Below are 19784 nucleotides of genomic sequence, written 5' to 3' on the forward strand. Positions count from 1 at the left end.
TTTTGGTGCAAAAGTATCAGAATTCTATGGAATTATTGAAAAAGGAATACCGATTCTCTGCTTGGCAAACTTCGATCGAGTCCATATTGATTCTCGTCCAAATGTTTAATCGACGCTGAGCCGGAGAAATTGAGCGATTACTAATCACAGACTACAAGGACCAAGAAACGGTTGATAAGAACATTAATCCAGATGTGTATAGAAATTTGTCTCAGGAATCATAAGAGCTTACTGAAAAGTACCAGGTGTATAAGCTTAAATCCGCTGTTTGCTCATAGATTGCGTTCGTGAGCATATTAAGTTACTATGGACATGCCATACTTTTGTTTCGTATGAGTTTGACATTTGCCAACAATAATCAGTGCACATCATCAGCAATTTCATACAACAACATACATTTTTCCTTTGGTAATCATGTCCAGTTTTTTGCCAGAAAAAGACCATATGCGGGAGAATCTGCTTTTCTGCTTCAATTTGAAGAAATCGGATGCAGACTCGTCGACACTCCTTCGAGAAAGAGTGCATCGCATTGTCCATGGCCAAATGTTGCTCAAATGTTCTTCAGGCCGTCTCACTCCAATCAGATGGTTCAACAGATATTCCATATAAATCTAATATATACGTATATTATACCTATGGTTCCGTGTGGGATATATGTAGAATGACCCTTTGGTATCACCTTAATCTCAAGCTGACGATCAGTCGCGTAATAATAAAGAAAAGAAAGTTTTGAGAAACCTTTCGCCATTACGTCGAGGTTGTAATCCTCTTTGGTGTTCCAATTGTGATCCAGGCTGGACGAAAAAACCTTAATGTTGACCTCAACCTTAAGGCGACATGAAAGGGTCATTCTATATATGTAGAACGTTAAAACATTCATCAAGCCTTCCTCCAAACTGGCTGCACCAAATGGGTGGGAACTCCAGCATGTGATTATGGAGACCCCAAGGAAAAACCTGCTGCTCATGAAACTCCATTTGTAATACAAAATTTCATTTATTTATCCCAGACTCGAACCAAGAATACATATCGTTTCCGAAAAATGAAATTTCATCAGCACCACGTTCTTCCTTAGGGCCTCCATAATCACGTGGTGAAGTTTCAAATGATTCGGTTCACCCAGTTTGGAGAAAAGTTACATAAATATTTTTAGGTTCGATATATGTAGAATGACTCTTTCGTATCACCTTAAGGGTCATCATGTTGCAGTTGTGCCGGCAGGATTGCTGCAGATTTTGCACGAAGACGTTGGAGGCTTCGAACACAAACTCGTTAGCTGCTCCTGGGACGTCCAAGTTGAAGGAGAATTTCTTCGGATGCACCGCCCTATACTTTTTGTCACACCAAATGTTTAATTCCAATTAAGGTGAAGTGAAACCCCTTCAAATCAGTCGATTCAAATAAGACACTTTTCTTTAACGGTAATGGGTCGAATCGTCTGAAATTTTGACATATGACTCATGATCACCTATGAATTATGCAGACACTTTCAAAATTTGGAGTGCTGAAAAAAAGATTTTACCTTAGCCCAAACCAGAACCAAAATGGCGTCGAGCTCTCATATTTCGATCAATATACAACTATTGAAGGCTCTAATATATGAAACAAAAGTGCCAGGACCATTTTACGACAATTTAGAACACTCTGGTAATCGAGAAACTCGCATTTGTAAGGGATAAAGGGGAAAAAAGTGTCTTATGCGAGATGCTATGCTAAAACAATGGGGATACAGGGTCACAGAGTGTAAATGTAGTTAGTACGGAAATCAAAGATGGCGCAGGGAGTCCCTCTGCAGTCAACTATGGCCTCGGAAAGCACGAATCCAGAGAATTTCTGGAATTTTATTTCGATTTCTTTATAATTATTGTACGAAAGCGACATATGGATGACGCCATTTAGTACAATACCCTATATAATTCGACACGGCTGTCAATATAAAAACGAACGTCGGCAACGTCGATATTTAGAAAAAGGTTTATCGACGTCGATCAAGTTCCTCGACGCGTTCCACTTCACCTTAAGGTGATACAAAAGTCTGATATACCAGGTGTATAAGCTTAAATCCGCTGATTGCTCATAGATTGCGTTAGTGAGCATATTAAGTTACTCTGGACACGCCACACTTTTGTTTCGTATGAGTTTGACATCTGTCAACGATAATCAGTGCACATCATCAGCAATTTCATACAACAACATACATTTTTCCTTTGGTAATCATGTCCAGTTTTTTGCCAGAAAAAGACCATATGCGGGAGGCTCTGCTTTTCTGCTTCAATTTGAAGAAATCGGATGCAGACTCGCATCGAATGCTTGGGGAGGCCTATGGCGACAGTGCTTTATCGGAAACAACGTGCAGAGATTGGTTTCGTCGGTTCAAAGACGGCAACTTTGACCTGAGCGACAAGAACCGTGAATTTCGGCCCAGGAAGGTTGAGGACCATCAATTGAAGGCTCTTTTGGACGAGGACGATACCCAATCGCAAAAAATGCTTGCCGAGCAACAGGATGTTACTCAACCAGCCATTTCCATACGCCTACGTGCCATGGGAAAGGTTCAAAAGATCGGAAAATGGGTGCCGCATAAATTGACCGATAGGCAGATGGAGCGACGCCAAAACACATGCGAAATCTTGCTCGCCAGACAAAAAGAAAGTTGTTCCTGCATCGAACTGTGACTGGCGATGAAAAGTGGACATTTTTCGATAATCCTAAACGCAAGAAATCGTGGGTTGATCCCGGCCAACCATCAAAATCGTCCGCAAGACCAAATCGCTTCGAACGGAAGACGATGCTGTGCGTTTGCTGGGATCAGCAGGGTATCGTCTACTATGAGCTGTTGGAACCTGGTGAAACTGTAAATGCCCACCGCTACCACCAACAACTGATCAAATTGCACCGTGCTGTGCGTGAAAAAGGCCGGATTATCGGCAAAGACATGACAAGCGATTATCCTCCACGACAACGCCCCTTCGCACACGTCCAAAATGGTCCGAAACTACTTGGAGGCCCTCAACTAGGAGGTGCTACCCCATGCCGCTTATTCACCAGACCAATCCCCTTCCGACTACCACCTGTTTTCGTCAATGGCCCACGCGCTTGCTGAGTAACACTTCGATTCTTTCGAAGACGTCCGACAATGGCTCGATGAGTGGTTTGCCTCGAAAAGCCACCCCCTAAAAATGAATTTTTTCTAAAAATTCCAAATGCATGTTTCATAATTCTTCATTCCCTATATTTTGAAGGTGTTTCATGAAAATCGGTCGAGTGCTTCTATATGAAACAGCCAACTCACCCCCTTGCACGGCCAACTTTGAAGCCTGATTTCACCCCCTAAAAGTGTTTATCCGCCGATAAAAAAATACACGGGTCCCTTAGATTTTAGTCCTCTATAACATATTTAAAAATGAACAAAATCGGAAGGGGACACCTCGGGTACCTTCCTTGTAAGTATTTCTAAACGTGGACTTTCTACTCTTTACCTCTACGGTACCTACAGAGTTGCACTGGAAATTTAGGGAAGACTTACGCGACTTCCGGTGACGTAAGTACCGGAAGGAATCGGCCAAAGTGCGGAACCTTTTCCGCAGACCAAAACGCAGGCTTCCAAACTCGGGTGTTGGTCCGTCACTCCAAGTTCTTCGAAACTGATCGAAGACGCCGAAACCGGCGTTCGGCGACATTTTTGATTGACGCATTGGAATGTCCTGTAAAAGCTGAGCGAACAGAAACAAAAAGAAAGTATTAAAGAAACAGTCACCCGCAATTCACGAAAAGCGCAATTAAGGGCGCTCACCACTCCAGCGATTTTGCAGGGCCTCACGGGGACAACGATTCCGAACGTATTTCTAAACCGATCGGGCTTAACGAGTGCTCATATCGAAGATGAAATGTTGACCTGTGTTTATATGGGAGCGATTTTCGATAAGTGGTCATTATCATATAAAAAAGTGCAACGACATAATTTCAATGCCCTTTTACCTAGGAAGGAGGTGCTTGATCGAAAATCGCTCCCATATAAACACACGTCAACATTTTATCTTTAAAACGAGCACTCGTTGAGCTCAATCGGTTGAGAAATACGCTCAAAATCGTTGTCCCCGTGGAGCACCTTTTTCAGGATTTTCGAGTTTCTCGCGAGGAATTTGGGCATTCCTTGGCAACCGTTGCCGACTCTAGGCGGAGCGTCCAACTTGCGTGTGCGTGCGGCCGAGGGTCACACACGTTTCGGCGCCTAGTCCAGAGGCGTCTAGCCGTTGTATGAATTGTATACGTGCAAAATACACACACATTTTTCGCCCGTTGCTAAACACTGCCCATTATGCGTCGCGTCTCCCTCATCCGAGCGAGAAAGTACGTTTTGGTTACCTTCCACCGAATTCGATGCTAATGCCATCTAGCGGTGGAAGTCATTGTCCCCACTTGGTGGTGAACGCCGTTAACACGTTGGTGGCCACGTCACCCATACTGGATGATGGTATGCTTCCCTGGGGGCCCCATCACCCAGATATGGATGACGCTCTTCTTGTTCGAGTTAATTAAATATAGGATATTATATATAGGATTATATATAGGATATACAACACAAAAATATTAAAAAAAAACATTATACCAAACTTTTTATTAATTTATATTCTGCATAAAGTATCACATTACGCTATGCCGCATGGTATTCGTTAAAACATTTCAAACACATTTGGGGTGATTTTGGACACTTCGAACCATATGTTGTATTGGGTTGTTCGGAAAGTAATTTCGTTTCTTTTTATGAAAATGAAAGACGATTCTCTTATAGCGAATAAATATTTTATTGAATTATATATTGTCCATTCTGGTCCAGTACCTTTTGCCATCTTTCTGGCAGTAGCATGATTCCACGCTCATAAAATGTTTGGTTTTTGCTGTCAAAAAACTGATCCTGGTGATTTTTGACCTCCTCGTTTGAAGTAAAGGTTTTATCGTCTAAAAAATTTTGTAGAGACCGGAACAAGTAATAATCGGAAGGTGCCAGATCTGGAGAATATGGTGGGGTTGGCAGGATATCCCATCCAAGCTGTAGAAGCTTTTGGCGAGTTAAGAAACTTGTATGAGGTCTCGCATTATCTTGGGGAAACCCTACACCTTTTCTATTGATCAATGCTGGTCTCTTCTGTTTAAGTGAATCATTCAATTTGTCCAGCTAGTGACAGTACACTTCAGAATTGATCGTTGGGTTGTTCGGTAGAATCTCAAAAAAAACGATTCCTTTGAAATCCCACCAAACAGATACCATCACCTTTTTTTGATGAATTTCGGCTTTCGAAGTTCTTTCAGCCGGTTCATCTTTTTTACTCCATGATCTCTTGCGGGTAACATTGTCGTAGACAACCCATTTCTCGTCCCCAGGGATGGTGCGCTTCAAAAGTGGATCATTTTCTTGACGTTTGAGAAGCAAATCACAGACGTCAATGCGATGACACAAATTTCTTTCCGCAAGAACACGAGGAATCCATATGTCGAGCTTTGAGATTAAACCTAGGCGTTTCAAATGATCACGAACGGTCGAATTCGATAAATTTAATCTCTCAGCGATTTCACGAGTTGTTATTCGCCGGTTTGCATCAATTAATGCCTTTATTGTGTTTTCATCAGCTTTAAGTGGCCTTCCAGAACGTGGGGCATCTTCGATATCAAAATTGCCGGATCGAAATTTTGCAAACCAGTTTTGACCTTGGCGTTCCGTCAATGCATCTTCTCCATACACGTCGGATAATTTTTTTCTTGCTTGAACAGCATTTTTACCTTTTCGATAGTAAGAAAGTAAAATATGCCGAAAATGCCGCTTTTCACTTTCCATATTTGAAAGGGTACCAACCAAAAACCACTGCGTAGAATCAATCAAACTTTTTCACAAGCAAGCCTTGCTAGATCAGCTGTCAAAATATATAATGATTATGCGGCTTAAGTGTGAAGTTGGCCGTGAAAAAAAAAATTAAGTCCTCTGTTGGGAAACAACGAAATTACTTTCCGAACAACTCAATAGTTAAACAATAGTTCATTTAAATAGATTTTTCTTTGAGTGTGCCATTTAGCACAATACCCAGTATAATTCGACACTACTGTCGATATAAATACGAACGTCGGCAACGTAGGTATTTAAAAGAATCTTTATTACCGACGTCGATCAAATTTCTCGACATATTCCAGTTCACCTTAATGATAGTTAAGTGACATTTTACTAACATAAATAGTAATGATTTTTGTTATTGTGACCAGAAAGCTAAAGTAATAATAGAAATATGACTTGGAAAAATATGAAAAATATGAAAAGTAAAAAAAACTACATCTTGTAGTCACAGTTACCATATTTTGTAAAATAATTTAATTTTTAGTATTAAAAATATTTGAGTCTTTTTAGCGAACCAATTACAAAATATTTAATTTAACTATATTTCTCTCTCGGTGTGACCTCGAATATGAGACTAAAAAAGTTTTGTATAAAAAAGAGAATTAAAATTCTTACCGAGAGTGCCGCGTCTCCCCAAAGATGAAGAAGCCGACGAGGGTGATCAAAATAAACTTCATGACTGCTGAAAAAAAAAGTCGATTTAGGTAAAGAAGTTCGATTTAGGTAAAGGAGGTCGATTTAAGGTGAAGTGAAACCCACCTCAAATCAGTCAATTCGAATAAGATACTTTTTTTTAAGAGTATTGAACCCAACCGTCTGAAACTTTTATTACGTATGACTCGTGAGCACAGAGGAATTATCCTGACACATTCAAAATTTGGATTTTTCACAAAACTTTTTTAACATAGCCCAGACCAGAACCAAAATAACGTCGATCTCACTTATTTCGATCGGTATACAATGATTGAAGGCTATACGATAATTTAGAACACATTGGTAATGAAAAAACTCGCATTTAAACGATATAAATGCAAAAAAAAGTGTTTCATGCTCTGCTATTCTAAAACGATGGTAATACGACGTCTCGGAGTGAAAATTTAGTTGACATGGAAATCACAGATGGGGTAAGGTGTTACTCTGCAGTGAATTACAGCCTCAGAAACCATGACTCCATGTTTCGATCAATATACAATTATCGAAGGCTCTGATATGAGAAACGAAAGGGTTAGGATAATTTTACGACAACTTAGAACACTGGTAATTGAGAAACTCGCATTTGAACAGTATAAATGCAAAAAAAGTGTCTTATGCGCTGCTATGCTAAAACGATGGTAATACGAGGTCCCGGAGTGAAAAGTTAGTTGACATGGAAATCACAGATGGCGCAAGGTGTTGATCCTGTAATGAATTAGAGCCTCAGAAACCATGGCTCCAGGGGATTTCCAGAGTTTTACTTCGATTTAAATATAAACTCGGTAATGTAACGCGCCAGCTTATGTTTCCACTTGAGTATTCAAAATGGCGTTACCACCAAAATGGATATAACTGAATTTTAATTTATCTACCTCGATTCAATTTCTCAGCGCCTTTCCTATCATCTTAAGGTGAAGTAAAACCCGCCTGAAAGGATTTTTCACAAAACTTTGTTAACATAGCCCAGACCTGAACCAAAATGGCGTCGAACACTCATATTTCGATCAATATACAATTACCGAAGGCTCTGATATGAGAAACGAAAGAGTTAGGACAATTTTACGACAATTTAGAACACTGGTAATTGAGAAACTCGCATTTGAACAGTATAAATGCAAAAAAAGTGTCTTATGCGCTGCTATGCTAAAACGATGGTAATACGAGGTCCCCGAGTGAAAATTTAGTTGACATGGAAATCACAGATGGCGCAAGGTATTACTCTGCAGTGAATTACAGCCTCGGAAACCATGGCTCCAGGGGATTTCCAGAGTTTTACTTCGATTTAAATATAAACTCGGTAATGTAACGCGCCAGCTTATGTTCCCACTTGAGTATTCAAAATGGCGTTACCACCAAAAAGGGTATCCATGAATTTTAATTTATCGACCTTGATTAAATTTCTCAGCGCTTTTCATATCATCTTAAGGTGAAGTGAAACCCGCCTCCAAGGATTTTTTACAAAACTTTGTTAACATAGCCCAGATCAGAACCAACATGGCGTCGAACACTCATATTTCGATCAATATACAATTATCGAAGGCTCTGATATGAGAATCGAAAGTGTTAGGACAATTTTACGACAATTTAGAACACACTGGTAATCGAGAAACTCGCATTTGAACGGTATAAATGCAAAAAAAGTGTCTTATGCGCTGCTATGCTAAAACGATGGTAATACGAGGTCCCCGAGTGAAAATTTAGTTGACATGGAAATCACAGATGGCGCAAGGTGTTACTTTGTAGTGAATTAGAGCCTCAGAAACCATAACTCCAGGAGATATCCAGAGTTATACTTCGATTTAAATATAAATGTCGGTAATGTAACGCGCCAGCTTATGTTTCCACTTGAGTATTCAAAATGGCGTTACCACCAAAATGGATATAAATGAATTTTAATTAATCGACCTTGATTAAATTTCTCGGCGCCTTTCATATAATCTTAAAAGGGTCAAAATGTTCAGTTTACCAGCTCTTTTTCTCTCAGTGCACGCTCTTCTCGCTGGGTAGATTTGTCTTCGCTGCCGATATTACCACAATTACTGAAGGCTTCAAGCCCCTGCAGACGCACTTAAATACAACTTACTGCAAATTTATGTGTGCCTTCCCTGCAGATACGGCGCCAGCAGTATGTGAAGAAAAGGCATTCATGTACTCCACCATGTACTGCACACGACTCGCGATATGTACATTATACATTTAAATAGAACATTGTATATAGAAACAGCCGGAGATGCTTATCGCGGCATTAAGGTCAACGTTTCGATCGCTGGTAGAATCTTAAGTAAAGTCTTCAATCCTAAACGACGCCAATCGATATTAGCTGAGAAATGACCAACTTGTTGAAAACAGAGTGGAAAGTCCTAGATAGTATCAGCGATGAGCGGGGAGATGTTTCACGCCATTGTTTGAAAGGGAGCCACGGCCCCCTGGCGCCCTCTACACCTTTTTCACCTCTGTAAAAATTGGAACTACTTTTAAAGGGGCGAAATCTTCGCGATCGGTAAAACAGGGTATACGTGGGTGCACGTCGTAATCTCAATCATCCACGCATAACAACTTTATTTGGCATTCGTAGTCTTCTTTCCTAACCTACGTTGACCCTGATACTAAAAACGGAAAGGCGATAACTTCATTCTATCGATACTGTGCTGTGTTTGAAATCTGCAGACGTGTTTTTCTTTACCGATCGAAAAGAAGAAAAGGCTAACTTATTGAAAACAAAAAGTCATAATGTTAGGGCATAACAATATATACCAAAAAGGCAAAATATTTATAAAACTTTTCTCCAAATTGGGTGCACCAAATTATCTAAAACTTTAAAACGTGATTATGGAGGCTCTAAGGAAGAACGCGCTGCCCGTGAAATTTCATTTTTTGAAAGAAAAAATATCTTCTTTTGGTTCTCGTCTGACACCAATGAAATTTCATTTCCAATGAAAAATTCTTAAAATACCCACAAACAAATTTTTAAACGCTTCAAATTTCATGAGTGTCAGGACCTTCCTTATAGTCTTCATATTCATTTTGGTTCTGGTCTGGTCTGTGTTAGAACATTTTTGTTTTAATCCAAATTTTGAATGTATCAGGACAATTCTTAGATGATCAGGAGTGATGTGTCAAAGTTTCGGACACTTTGGTCCAATACCCTTAAAAAAAAAGTGTTGCATTCGAATCGACTGATTTGAAGGGGGTATCACATCTCCTTAAGGTGAAGTGAAACACGTCGAGGAACTTGATCGACGTCGATAACGAAGATTTTTCTAAATGCCTACGTTGCCGACGTTCGTTTTTATATTCACAGCTGGGTCGAATTATATCAGGTATTGTACCAAATGGCATACTCCACCTGTCGTTTTCGTACAATAAATATCAAGAAATCGAAGTAAAACTCCAGAAATTCACTGGATTCAAGTTTTCTGGGTGACTGCAGAGGGACCCCCTGCGCCATCTGTGATTTCCAGGTCAATTAAATTTTCACTCCGAGACCTCGTATTCCCATCGTTTTAGCATAGAAGCGCATACAACACTTTTTTTGCCTTTATCCCGTTCAAATGCGAGTTTATCGATTACCAGAATGTTCTAAATTGTCGTAAAATTGTCCTGACCCTTTCGTTTCTCACATCAGAGCCTTCGATAATTGTATATTGATCGAAATATAAGAGCTCGACGCCATTTTGGTTCTTGTCTGGGCCGAGTTAAAAGATTATTGCAAAAAATTCAAGTTTTGAATGTGACAGGACAATTCTTAGACGATCACGAGTCATGTGTCAAAGTTTCGGACACTTTGGTCTAATACCCTTAAAAAAAGTGTTGTATTCGAATCGACTGATTTGAAGGGGGTTTCACATCACCTTAAGGTGAAGTGAGACTCGTCGAGGAACTTGACCGACGTTGGTAAAAAAGGTTTTTTCTAAATACCTACGTTGGCGACGTTGGTTTTTATATCGACAGCTGTCTCGAATTATACTGGGTATGGTACAAAATGGCATGCTCCACCTCTTGTTTTCATACAATAAATACCAAGAAATCGAAGTAAATGTCCAGAAATCCTCTGAATTGATGCTTTCTGGGGCCCCAAGTGACTGCAGAGGGACCCTCTACGCCATCTGTGATTTCCAGGTCAACTAAATTTTCACTCCGAGACTTCGTATTCCCATAATTTTAGCATGGAAGCGCACACAACACTTTTTTTGCCTTTATCTCGCTCAAATGCGAGTTTATCAATTATCAGAGTGTTCTAAATTGTCGTAAAATTGTCCTGATCCTTTCGATTCTCATATCAGAGCCTTCAATAATTGTATATCGATCGAAATATGAGAGCTCGACGCCATTTGGGTTCTGGTCTGAGCCGAGTTAAACAATTTTGTTAAAAAATCCAAATTTTGAATGTGTCAGGACAATTCTTAGATGATCAGGAGTGATGTGTCAAAGTTTCGGACGGTTTGGTCTAATACCTTAAAAAAAAGTGTTTTAGTCGAATCGACTGATTTGAAGGGGGTTTCACATAACCTTAATACTACATTTTTTCACACAGCTAATGCAGTTGAATTTTTTTTCTTAACTAAATACGGCCACTGAGTTTAATTAAAATAATTATAGTCTGTTTAGTATTCTGTCTCGACGTCCGCAGCAGGAAGTGCGAAATGGTTGCGCGTTATCAGCGCCGGTTAATGTGCCTTGACAAGGGAATTTCTTATCGCTTTGATACACGTTGAGCTTGACACAGGTGGTCGGTTTGGATAATAAGTAAATCTTTTTCTTATCGGTCATTCGGATCAGATGCCGAGTCATTTGGGCAAACAACGTGCATTCGAGTTCATTGATACGGTCAAGGATATCAGCGCGTGCGTGGTTGCGTTGTGATAAGAACAATTGACTAGGTCAGGGAGATTTCAATTATCTCCCTTTATTTCCGGGAATAATAACTTACCGGAAATGTATGTTGCATACGCAATCTTTTAAGATGATATGAAAGTGTCATTCTATATATAACGTATATAGTACGTGTATGGTACGTATATAGTACGTATACAGTTCGTATTGTCAAATAAAACGTCAAAAAATGTATACATATCAAAATACATATGAAACTTTCGCCAAACTGGGTGCACCAAATAATTTGAAACTTTTATTGGACTCTAAGGAGGAACGCGATGCTTGTGAATTTTCATTTTTCAAAATAATTTTTTTTTTTATTTAGCTTAGACTACACCCAAAATCACATTTTTTTTGTTGTAATTTTGAATGATTCGGAGCACCTAGTTTGGAGGAAAGTTTTATAAATATTTTGACGATTTGATATATCCCTAGTAGCATAGAATAATTTCTAAATATTTCTTTGTAATCCTTGATAAATATCTCAAGCGAAAGCTTTTTTAAGATTTCTTGTAGATTTCATTCGAAGATATCTGAAATATTTGTTGACAATCTCAATGACATATTTACTTTCAATAATTTACAAGCATATATAGAAATTATATTTTTTAACTTATTAACATATAATAAAAATATTTGTTTGGAATTTTTGCAAAATATCTCAAGCGACAGATTTTTTTAAGATGTCTTGTAGATTTCATTCGAAGATATCTGAAATATTTGTTGATAATCTCAATGACATGTTTAGTTTCCGCAATTTATGAACATATAATAAAAATATTTGTTTGTAATCTTTGCTAAATATCTCAAGCGACACATTTTTTCAAGATTTCTTGTAATTTCATTCGAAGATATCTGAAATATTTGTTGAAAATTTCAATGACATATTTGCTTTCAATAATTTACAAGCATATATAGAAATTATATTTTTTAACTTATTANAGTAAACGTTTTGCAAATATTTCAAATGTCTGGTAAATATTTACAAAATGTACGATATTAGTTAGATATATAGAAAATGTAGGACAAATATTTTCTGCTACTAGGGAACCTTTTTTGGATATCATCATTATGTATTACCTTCATTTCTACATCTTATGATATAGGGAGATTAGTTTGCAATTAAGATAAATTATGATCGATATGAATTTTAAGACGAGATGGATTAACGATTTGTAAGAAACAGTTCACAAATAAATTATATAAAAAAATTTGACAAGTAAAATATAAGAAAAATACACGATCGAATTATAAGAAAAGAATCACAAGAGATTTATAAGAAATAATTCATAAATTAATTATAAGAACAAACACACAATGAACTATAAAGAGAATTTATTAATAAATTATAACAAAAGTTTAGAAACAAGAGAAATCGAACTAAACCTAACGTAACCTAACTTTACCTAACCTAACATCCGAATTTTACGAACCGAATTATAGAAAAAGTTTTCGAGTGAATTATAAGAAAAAAATCGCAAAAGAATATTCAGAAACAAATTCACCAATTTATTATAAGGAAAAATACACAATGGCCTATAAAAACATCATTAATAAATTGCAATAAAAGTTCAGAATTGGAAGATACCAAACCAAACCTAATCTAATTTAATTTTGCCTAACCTAACCTCCAAAATTCATGATCGAATTATAAGAAAAAGTTCGCGGGTGAATTATAAGAAAAAAATCGCAAAAGAATTTTCAGAAACAAATTTACCAATTAAATAAAAAGAAAAAATACACAATGATCAATACAAAATTCATTAATAAATTGCAAAAAAAGTTCAGAAACGGGAGATACGAAACCAAACCTAATCCAATCTAACTATACCTAACCAAACCTCCGAATTTTACGAACCGAATTATAAGAAAAAGTTCTCAGGTGAATTATAAGAAAAAAAAATCGCAAAACAATTATACGAAACAATTCACCAATTAATTATAAGGAAAAATACACAAAGATCTATACAAAATTCATTAATAAAATACATTAACAGTTCAGAAACGGAAGATACCAAACCAAACGTAATCTAATTTAATTTTGCCTAACCTAACCTCCAAAATTCATGATCGAACAATAAAAAAAGTTCGCGGGTGAATTATAAGAAAAAAGTCGCAAAAGAATTTTCAGAAACAAATTTACCAATTAAATAAAAGAAAAAATGCACAATGATCTATACAAAATTCATTAATAAATTGCAAAAAAAGTTCAGAAACGGGAGATACGAAACCAAACCTAATCCAATCTAACTATACCTAACCAAACCTCCGAATTTTACGAACCGAATTATAAGAAAAAGTTCTCAGGCGAATTATAAGAAAAAAAAATCGAAAAACAATTATACGAAACAATTCACCAATTAATTATAAGGAAAAATACACAAAGATCTATACAAAATTCATTAATAAATTACATTAAAAGTACAGAAACGGAAGATACAAAATCAAACCTAATCCAATCTAACTTTACCTAACCTAACCACTTCCGGGCACCCCCACCCTCACATGTCTCCCCAATTTTTATAGTCGCCATATTGAATAATTGCATTGAAAAATAACGACACACATACCTGCACTTTCCAATTTAACGCTGTCAAGTAGTTTAACGAGAGAAAGACGACGTGAATGCTTCTTGTCACTCGGCAGTTGACTTGACTTTAAAAGCAGATTGACCTGCGATTAACGGCCGGAACGAGCGGGAGAGAGCGAGTGATCTTTTCGGCCGCTCCGGGCGCCACCTGTCCTATTGTCAGAAGTACAACGTGTCCTGTAGGCAGTATTTCCATGGACATAAGAATATATGGACGGAGCCCAAGCCATAGGGTGGAGTGCCAGAGTAAGTAAGGGGGAAACACCCCCTACCCAGTGAACACTGTTATATAACTGTTGGGTAAATGTTACGTTTTCAAAACTAACATGTTATGTAGCATAAAAGTAACATGGAAGTTAGATGTTAGTTACTATTTCCCACTCGGTAATGTAACATGTTATATCAATATTACATTAATGTTATAATTTCAGTTACCTTAAAATAATATTAATTTTTCATACATTTAATGAAAAAGATGACGCAATTTTATCCAAAATTACATAATTTTTTATTTTTAATTATTTCTTGGTACTTGACAATAGTTAGATATTAAATGACGAATCAGACTTTCAATGAAATTATGTAGTGATAAACTGTCTGATTTTACTTAAAGACTATTGTGATTTCATTCGACAAGAAAACAATTACTGATAATGTATATGCGCGTACGAATTAACGTCACATTTGTTCATACGAGTAGTAAATAAAATATGACATATATTATTCTTACGACATTTGACAATGAATTATGACAATGACGATGATGTAATAAAATAGATGACAGCACCAATGTAGTTCCATTTTGTTACAAATATGTGCTGCATATACACAGGACAATCGACTGATTTGAAGGGGGGTTTACTTCACCTTAAGGCTGTAACTATGCTGTTCATTCCTTTATGCCCGGTTCCACCAACCTCGATTAAATCATTGATTACTTAACCGTAGGTTGAAGTTAACGTCTAATCATGGATTAAAAACGTAAACGTTCCCCACGTTTATTTAGAGCGTGATTAACTAATCGTATACACAATTCAAAGTACGTTGAACTGTCGGTGAACGCGTTCGCGTGATTGTCTGATACTCCGATGACTAGAAAGCAAGATAGATGCGCTTTTGTCAAGGCAAGAAGTCCCCCTAGCTTCATGAAAGAAGTTATTAACAGACGCTACCCAAGCAACCCATGAAGTTGAATATACGTAAATTAATCGTCTAAATTTGGTCTATAGGTATAGCAAACGTCTATCGTCTATCATCCACCTAAAAAAATATCTAAAGGATATATATAAATATCTATGTCTATTGTAGACGAAGATTATATATCCACTATTGATCTACAAATATCCACTTATTTCTTGACGCATACAAAATATATAATAGCTCTAGTAGACATCCACCAAAGGTTAATCGACATCGTTGAAAATACGGTTAGGAAAATAAAAAGACACCTCAAGTAACCTAACATTTTTCATACATACTTAATGTTTACATCTAAATTCCAACTTAATAAAACTGTTAATTTCGTTCGCAAACGTCTATCGTCTATCATCCACATAAAAAAATATCTAAAGGATATATATAAATATCTATGTCTATTGTAGACGAAGATTATATATCCACTATTGATCTACAAATATCCACTTATTTCTTGACGCATACAAAATATATAATAGCTCTAGTAGACATCCACCAAAGGTTAATCGACATCGTTGAAAATACGGTTAGGAAAATAAAAAGACACCTCAAGTAACCTAACATTTTTCATACATACTTAATGTTTACATCTAAATTCCAACTTAATAAAACTGTTAATTTCGTTCGCAAACGTCTATCGTCTATCATCCACATAAAAAAATATCTAAAGGATATATATAAATATCTATGTCTATTGTAGACGAAGATTATATATCCACTATTGATCTACAAATATCCACTTATTTCTTGACGCATACAAAATATATAATAGCTCTAGTAGACATCCACCAAAGGTTAATCGACATCGTTGAAAATACGGTTAGGAAAATAAAAAGACACCTCAAGTAACCTAACATTTTTCATACATACTTAATGTTTACATCTAAATTCCAACTTAATAAAACTGTTAATTTCGTTCGCAAACGTCTATCGTCTATCATCCACATAAAAAAATATCTAAAGGATATATATAAATATCTATGTCTATTGTAGACGAAGATTATATATCCACTATTGATCTACAAATATCCACTTATTTCTTGACGCATACAAAATATATAATAGCTCTAGTAGACATCCACCAAAGGTTAATCGACATCGTTGAAAATACGGTTAGGAAAATAAAAAGACACCTCAAGTAACCTAACATTTTTCATACATACTTAATGTTTACATCTAAATTCCAACTTAATAAAACTGTTAATTTCGTTCGCAAACGTCTATCGTCTATCATCCACATAAAAAAATATCTAAAGGATATATATAAATATCTATGTCTATTGTAGACGAAGATTATGTATCCACTATTGATCTACAAATATCCACTTACTTCTTGACGCATACAAAATATATAATAGCTCTAGTAGACATCCACCAAAGGTTAATCGACATCGTTGAAAATACGGTTAGGAAAATAAAAAGACACCTCATGTAACCTAACATTTTTCATGCATACTTAATGTTTATATCTAAATTCCAACTTGATAAAACTGTTAATTTCGTTCATACTCTGATTTTTTATTTACTTACTCTTTGGCTGGGGACCATATATCATGATTTTTTACCACTGTGTAAAGTATGATGTATTACCAGGCACCGTATGAAGTATAATATACTTATAGTGGACGTTCAAATTAGGACATAAGTATAGAAAACATACATTATCTATGGTATGCATAATCAATTTTTCTGTATGAATTTAAATTTTTTACAAATACGTATGAATATCTATACACCATCTATTGTACATATCTACGATATATATACATATTACATACCATGTCCGGACATCTGGCCCTTAAGTGTATCTAAAATAGAGTTCATAGATATCTATATATATCTTATATACGTTCAATAAACATTTATATACGATTAATTTACGAATATTCCACGTTCCGCGGTGCCTGGGTAGACTAAAAAAATAAGGTCCTTTGGTTGAAAATTAATATAAAATATTTTCAAGCGTACTTCGATCATTAAGAAATTCAAAATAAAATCAAAAACGTCTTCATACGTTTCGTCTTAAGAAGAAGTTAATACATCCTCAATCTAATCTATGTTTTCCTCACAATTTTTAGGTTAGAGTTCGATTAACTGAAGCTAAACGATCGAATCTGGCCGGATAATCTAATCGGCAGTTAATGGCAATTAACCCGCGGTTAAAATGGGGAACGTGTAACTCATTGTAATCGAGGATTAGCTTTTTGGCCGAGATTAGTGAAACCGGGCATTAAGGTGATATGAAAGTGTGATGTATACGTACCAAAAAGTCAAAATATTTATACAACTTTTCTCCAAATTGGGTGCACCAAATTATCTAAAACTTTAACACGTGATTATGGGGGCTCTGAGGAAGAACGCGCTGCCTGTGAAATTGTATTTTTCGAAAAAAAAAATATTTTTTTGGTTCTTGTCCAAGATAAGTACATTTTTTTTCGGAAAGACTTTGTGTATATATATTGTATTTTGCATATATTTTGTATATATATTTTGACTTCATGTATATATCACACTAAGGGACCTATATATACCAAATGTCAAATATTTATAATAATTTTCTTCAAACTGGATCTACCGAATCGTTGGAAACTTCAGCGTGTGATTATGGAGGCCCTATGAAAGATCATAGTGATTATGAAATTTCGTTGTTAATTAAACAAATGTTGTATTTATCCCAAATTTGAGCTAAGTATACATATTCTTTTTTAAAAATAAATTTTCATTACCAACACGTTTTTCTCCAGGGCCATCATAATCACATTCTGAAGTATCAAATGATTCGGTGCACCCAGTATGAAGAAAAGTTACATATATATTCTTACGTGTTATATATACAATGTATATATATAAAATAGAATATATACATATGTAATGACGTTTTCATATTACCTCATAAAGAATGAAAAACAAACACATATACGTATGTCTTAATCAATTCGAATTATTTAATTATTTAATTTCAATGCCTAATTGAAGTGGAATTTGCATAAAATACAATTTAAAAGGATATTATTTGTTCTCCATTCATACAATCGAGATACATTTTAACCGTAAACATTGTATATCAGTTTAATCTATAGTTCCTATCTCACTTGCGATGATTTTTTTGTTTTTGTTATCATGGGAGCAAAACGTGTGATTTTGATTTTTAAGTACTTTCAAAACGTTTATAATGTATTCGGCGGACAATATTTAAAAAATACTTGTATTAAAACGAAACGAAATGTTTTGTATATCTGGTAGAAAGATATTATGAAAACACGGGGAGCTAATATTATATAAATATTATAGAGATAATATCTTAAAGTAAACATTTCGGAAATATTTCAAATGTCCGGTAAATATTTACAAGATGTACGATATTCGTTAAATATGTAGAAAATATAGGGGAAATATTTTGTGCTAGGGACACTTCATTTGGTATCGAAAAACACGACAAATTTGTTGTAATATTTTCGTCCCGCTATTTCATTATGGGAGCGAAACGTGTGATTTTAAATATTTTTAAAACATTTATAATGTATTCGGCAGATAATATTTAAAAAATACTTGTATTAAAATGAAACGAAATGTTTTGTATATCTGGTAGAAAAATATCGCCCAGCACAATAATCTCTTACAATTTGTTTAAATTCTTAAAAATAACTTGAATTTTATGTAATTTTATGTTGATTCTCGTTAATTCTCATCGATTCGTAGATAATTTAATTAGCGATTATATTCTCGTTCTGAACACACATTTTATTATTCACTCTCCTATTTTAATATTAGGATAATATAACGTACTAAATACTTTTGTGCCGGATACAGGGAAACTGGCCAATCGAGAGCCATGTTCATCCGAAGCGAGAACGATGTTGACTGGTCGACGGCCCGAGAAGAACTGAACACGCTCCAGTTTGCGCTTCCGAACAGTGTTGCCAGCTTCAGTTGTGTTTACTCCAGTACAGTCGGATTAAGGTGAAGTGAAACACGTCGAGGAACTTGATCGACGTCGATAAAGAAGATTTTTCTAAATGCCTACGTTGCCGACGTTCGTTTTTTTATTGACAACTGTGTCGAATTATGTTGGATATTGTACCAAATGGCATACTCCACCTGTCGTTTTCGTACAATCAATATAAAAAAATCGAAGTAAAACTCCAGAAATCCTCTGGATTCATGCGTTCTGGGGCCCTAATTGACTGCAGAGGGACACCCTGCGCCATCTGTGATCTCCAGGACAATTCAATTTTCACTCCGAGACCTCGTATTCCCATCGTTTTAGCATGGAAGCGCATACAACACTTTTTTTGCCTTTATCCCGTTCAAATGCGAGTTTATCGATTACCAGAGTGTTCCAAATTGTCATAAAATTGTCCTGACCCTTTCGTTTCTCATATCAGAGCCTTCGATAATTGTATATCGATCGAAATATGAGAGCTCGACGCCATTTTGGTTCTGGTCTGGACTAAGTTAAACAATTTTTTCCAAAAATCCAAATTTTGAATGTGTCAGGACAATTCTTAGATGATCAGGAGTGATGTGTCAAAGTTTCGGATAGTTTGA

General features: G+C 36.0%; 1 protein-coding gene across 1 annotated transcript; it reads right to left on the bottom strand.

Moving 5' to 3' along the window:
* Nucleotides 1-633: 633 nt before the first annotated feature.
* LOC105697200 lies at nucleotides 634-19248 on the bottom strand (the record flags this gene model as incomplete). Its single annotated transcript, XM_023433621.1, has 5 exons — nucleotides 19023-19248; nucleotides 6500-6566; nucleotides 3527-3713; nucleotides 1188-1331; nucleotides 634-826 (listed from the first exon to the last, which is right to left on the bottom strand). Coding segments are annotated over exons 2-5 (586 nt in total), but the record flags the coding sequence as incomplete, so codon positions are not given.
* Nucleotides 19249-19784: the final 536 nt, after the last annotated feature.

The sequence above is a fragment of the Orussus abietinus genome, unplaced genomic scaffold, assembly GCF_000612105.2.
Source record: "Orussus abietinus isolate OABI.00-Male unplaced genomic scaffold, Oabi_2.0 scaffold892, whole genome shotgun sequence".
In the NCBI taxonomy this organism is placed as follows: Eukaryota; Metazoa; Arthropoda; class Insecta; order Hymenoptera; family Orussidae; genus Orussus; species Orussus abietinus.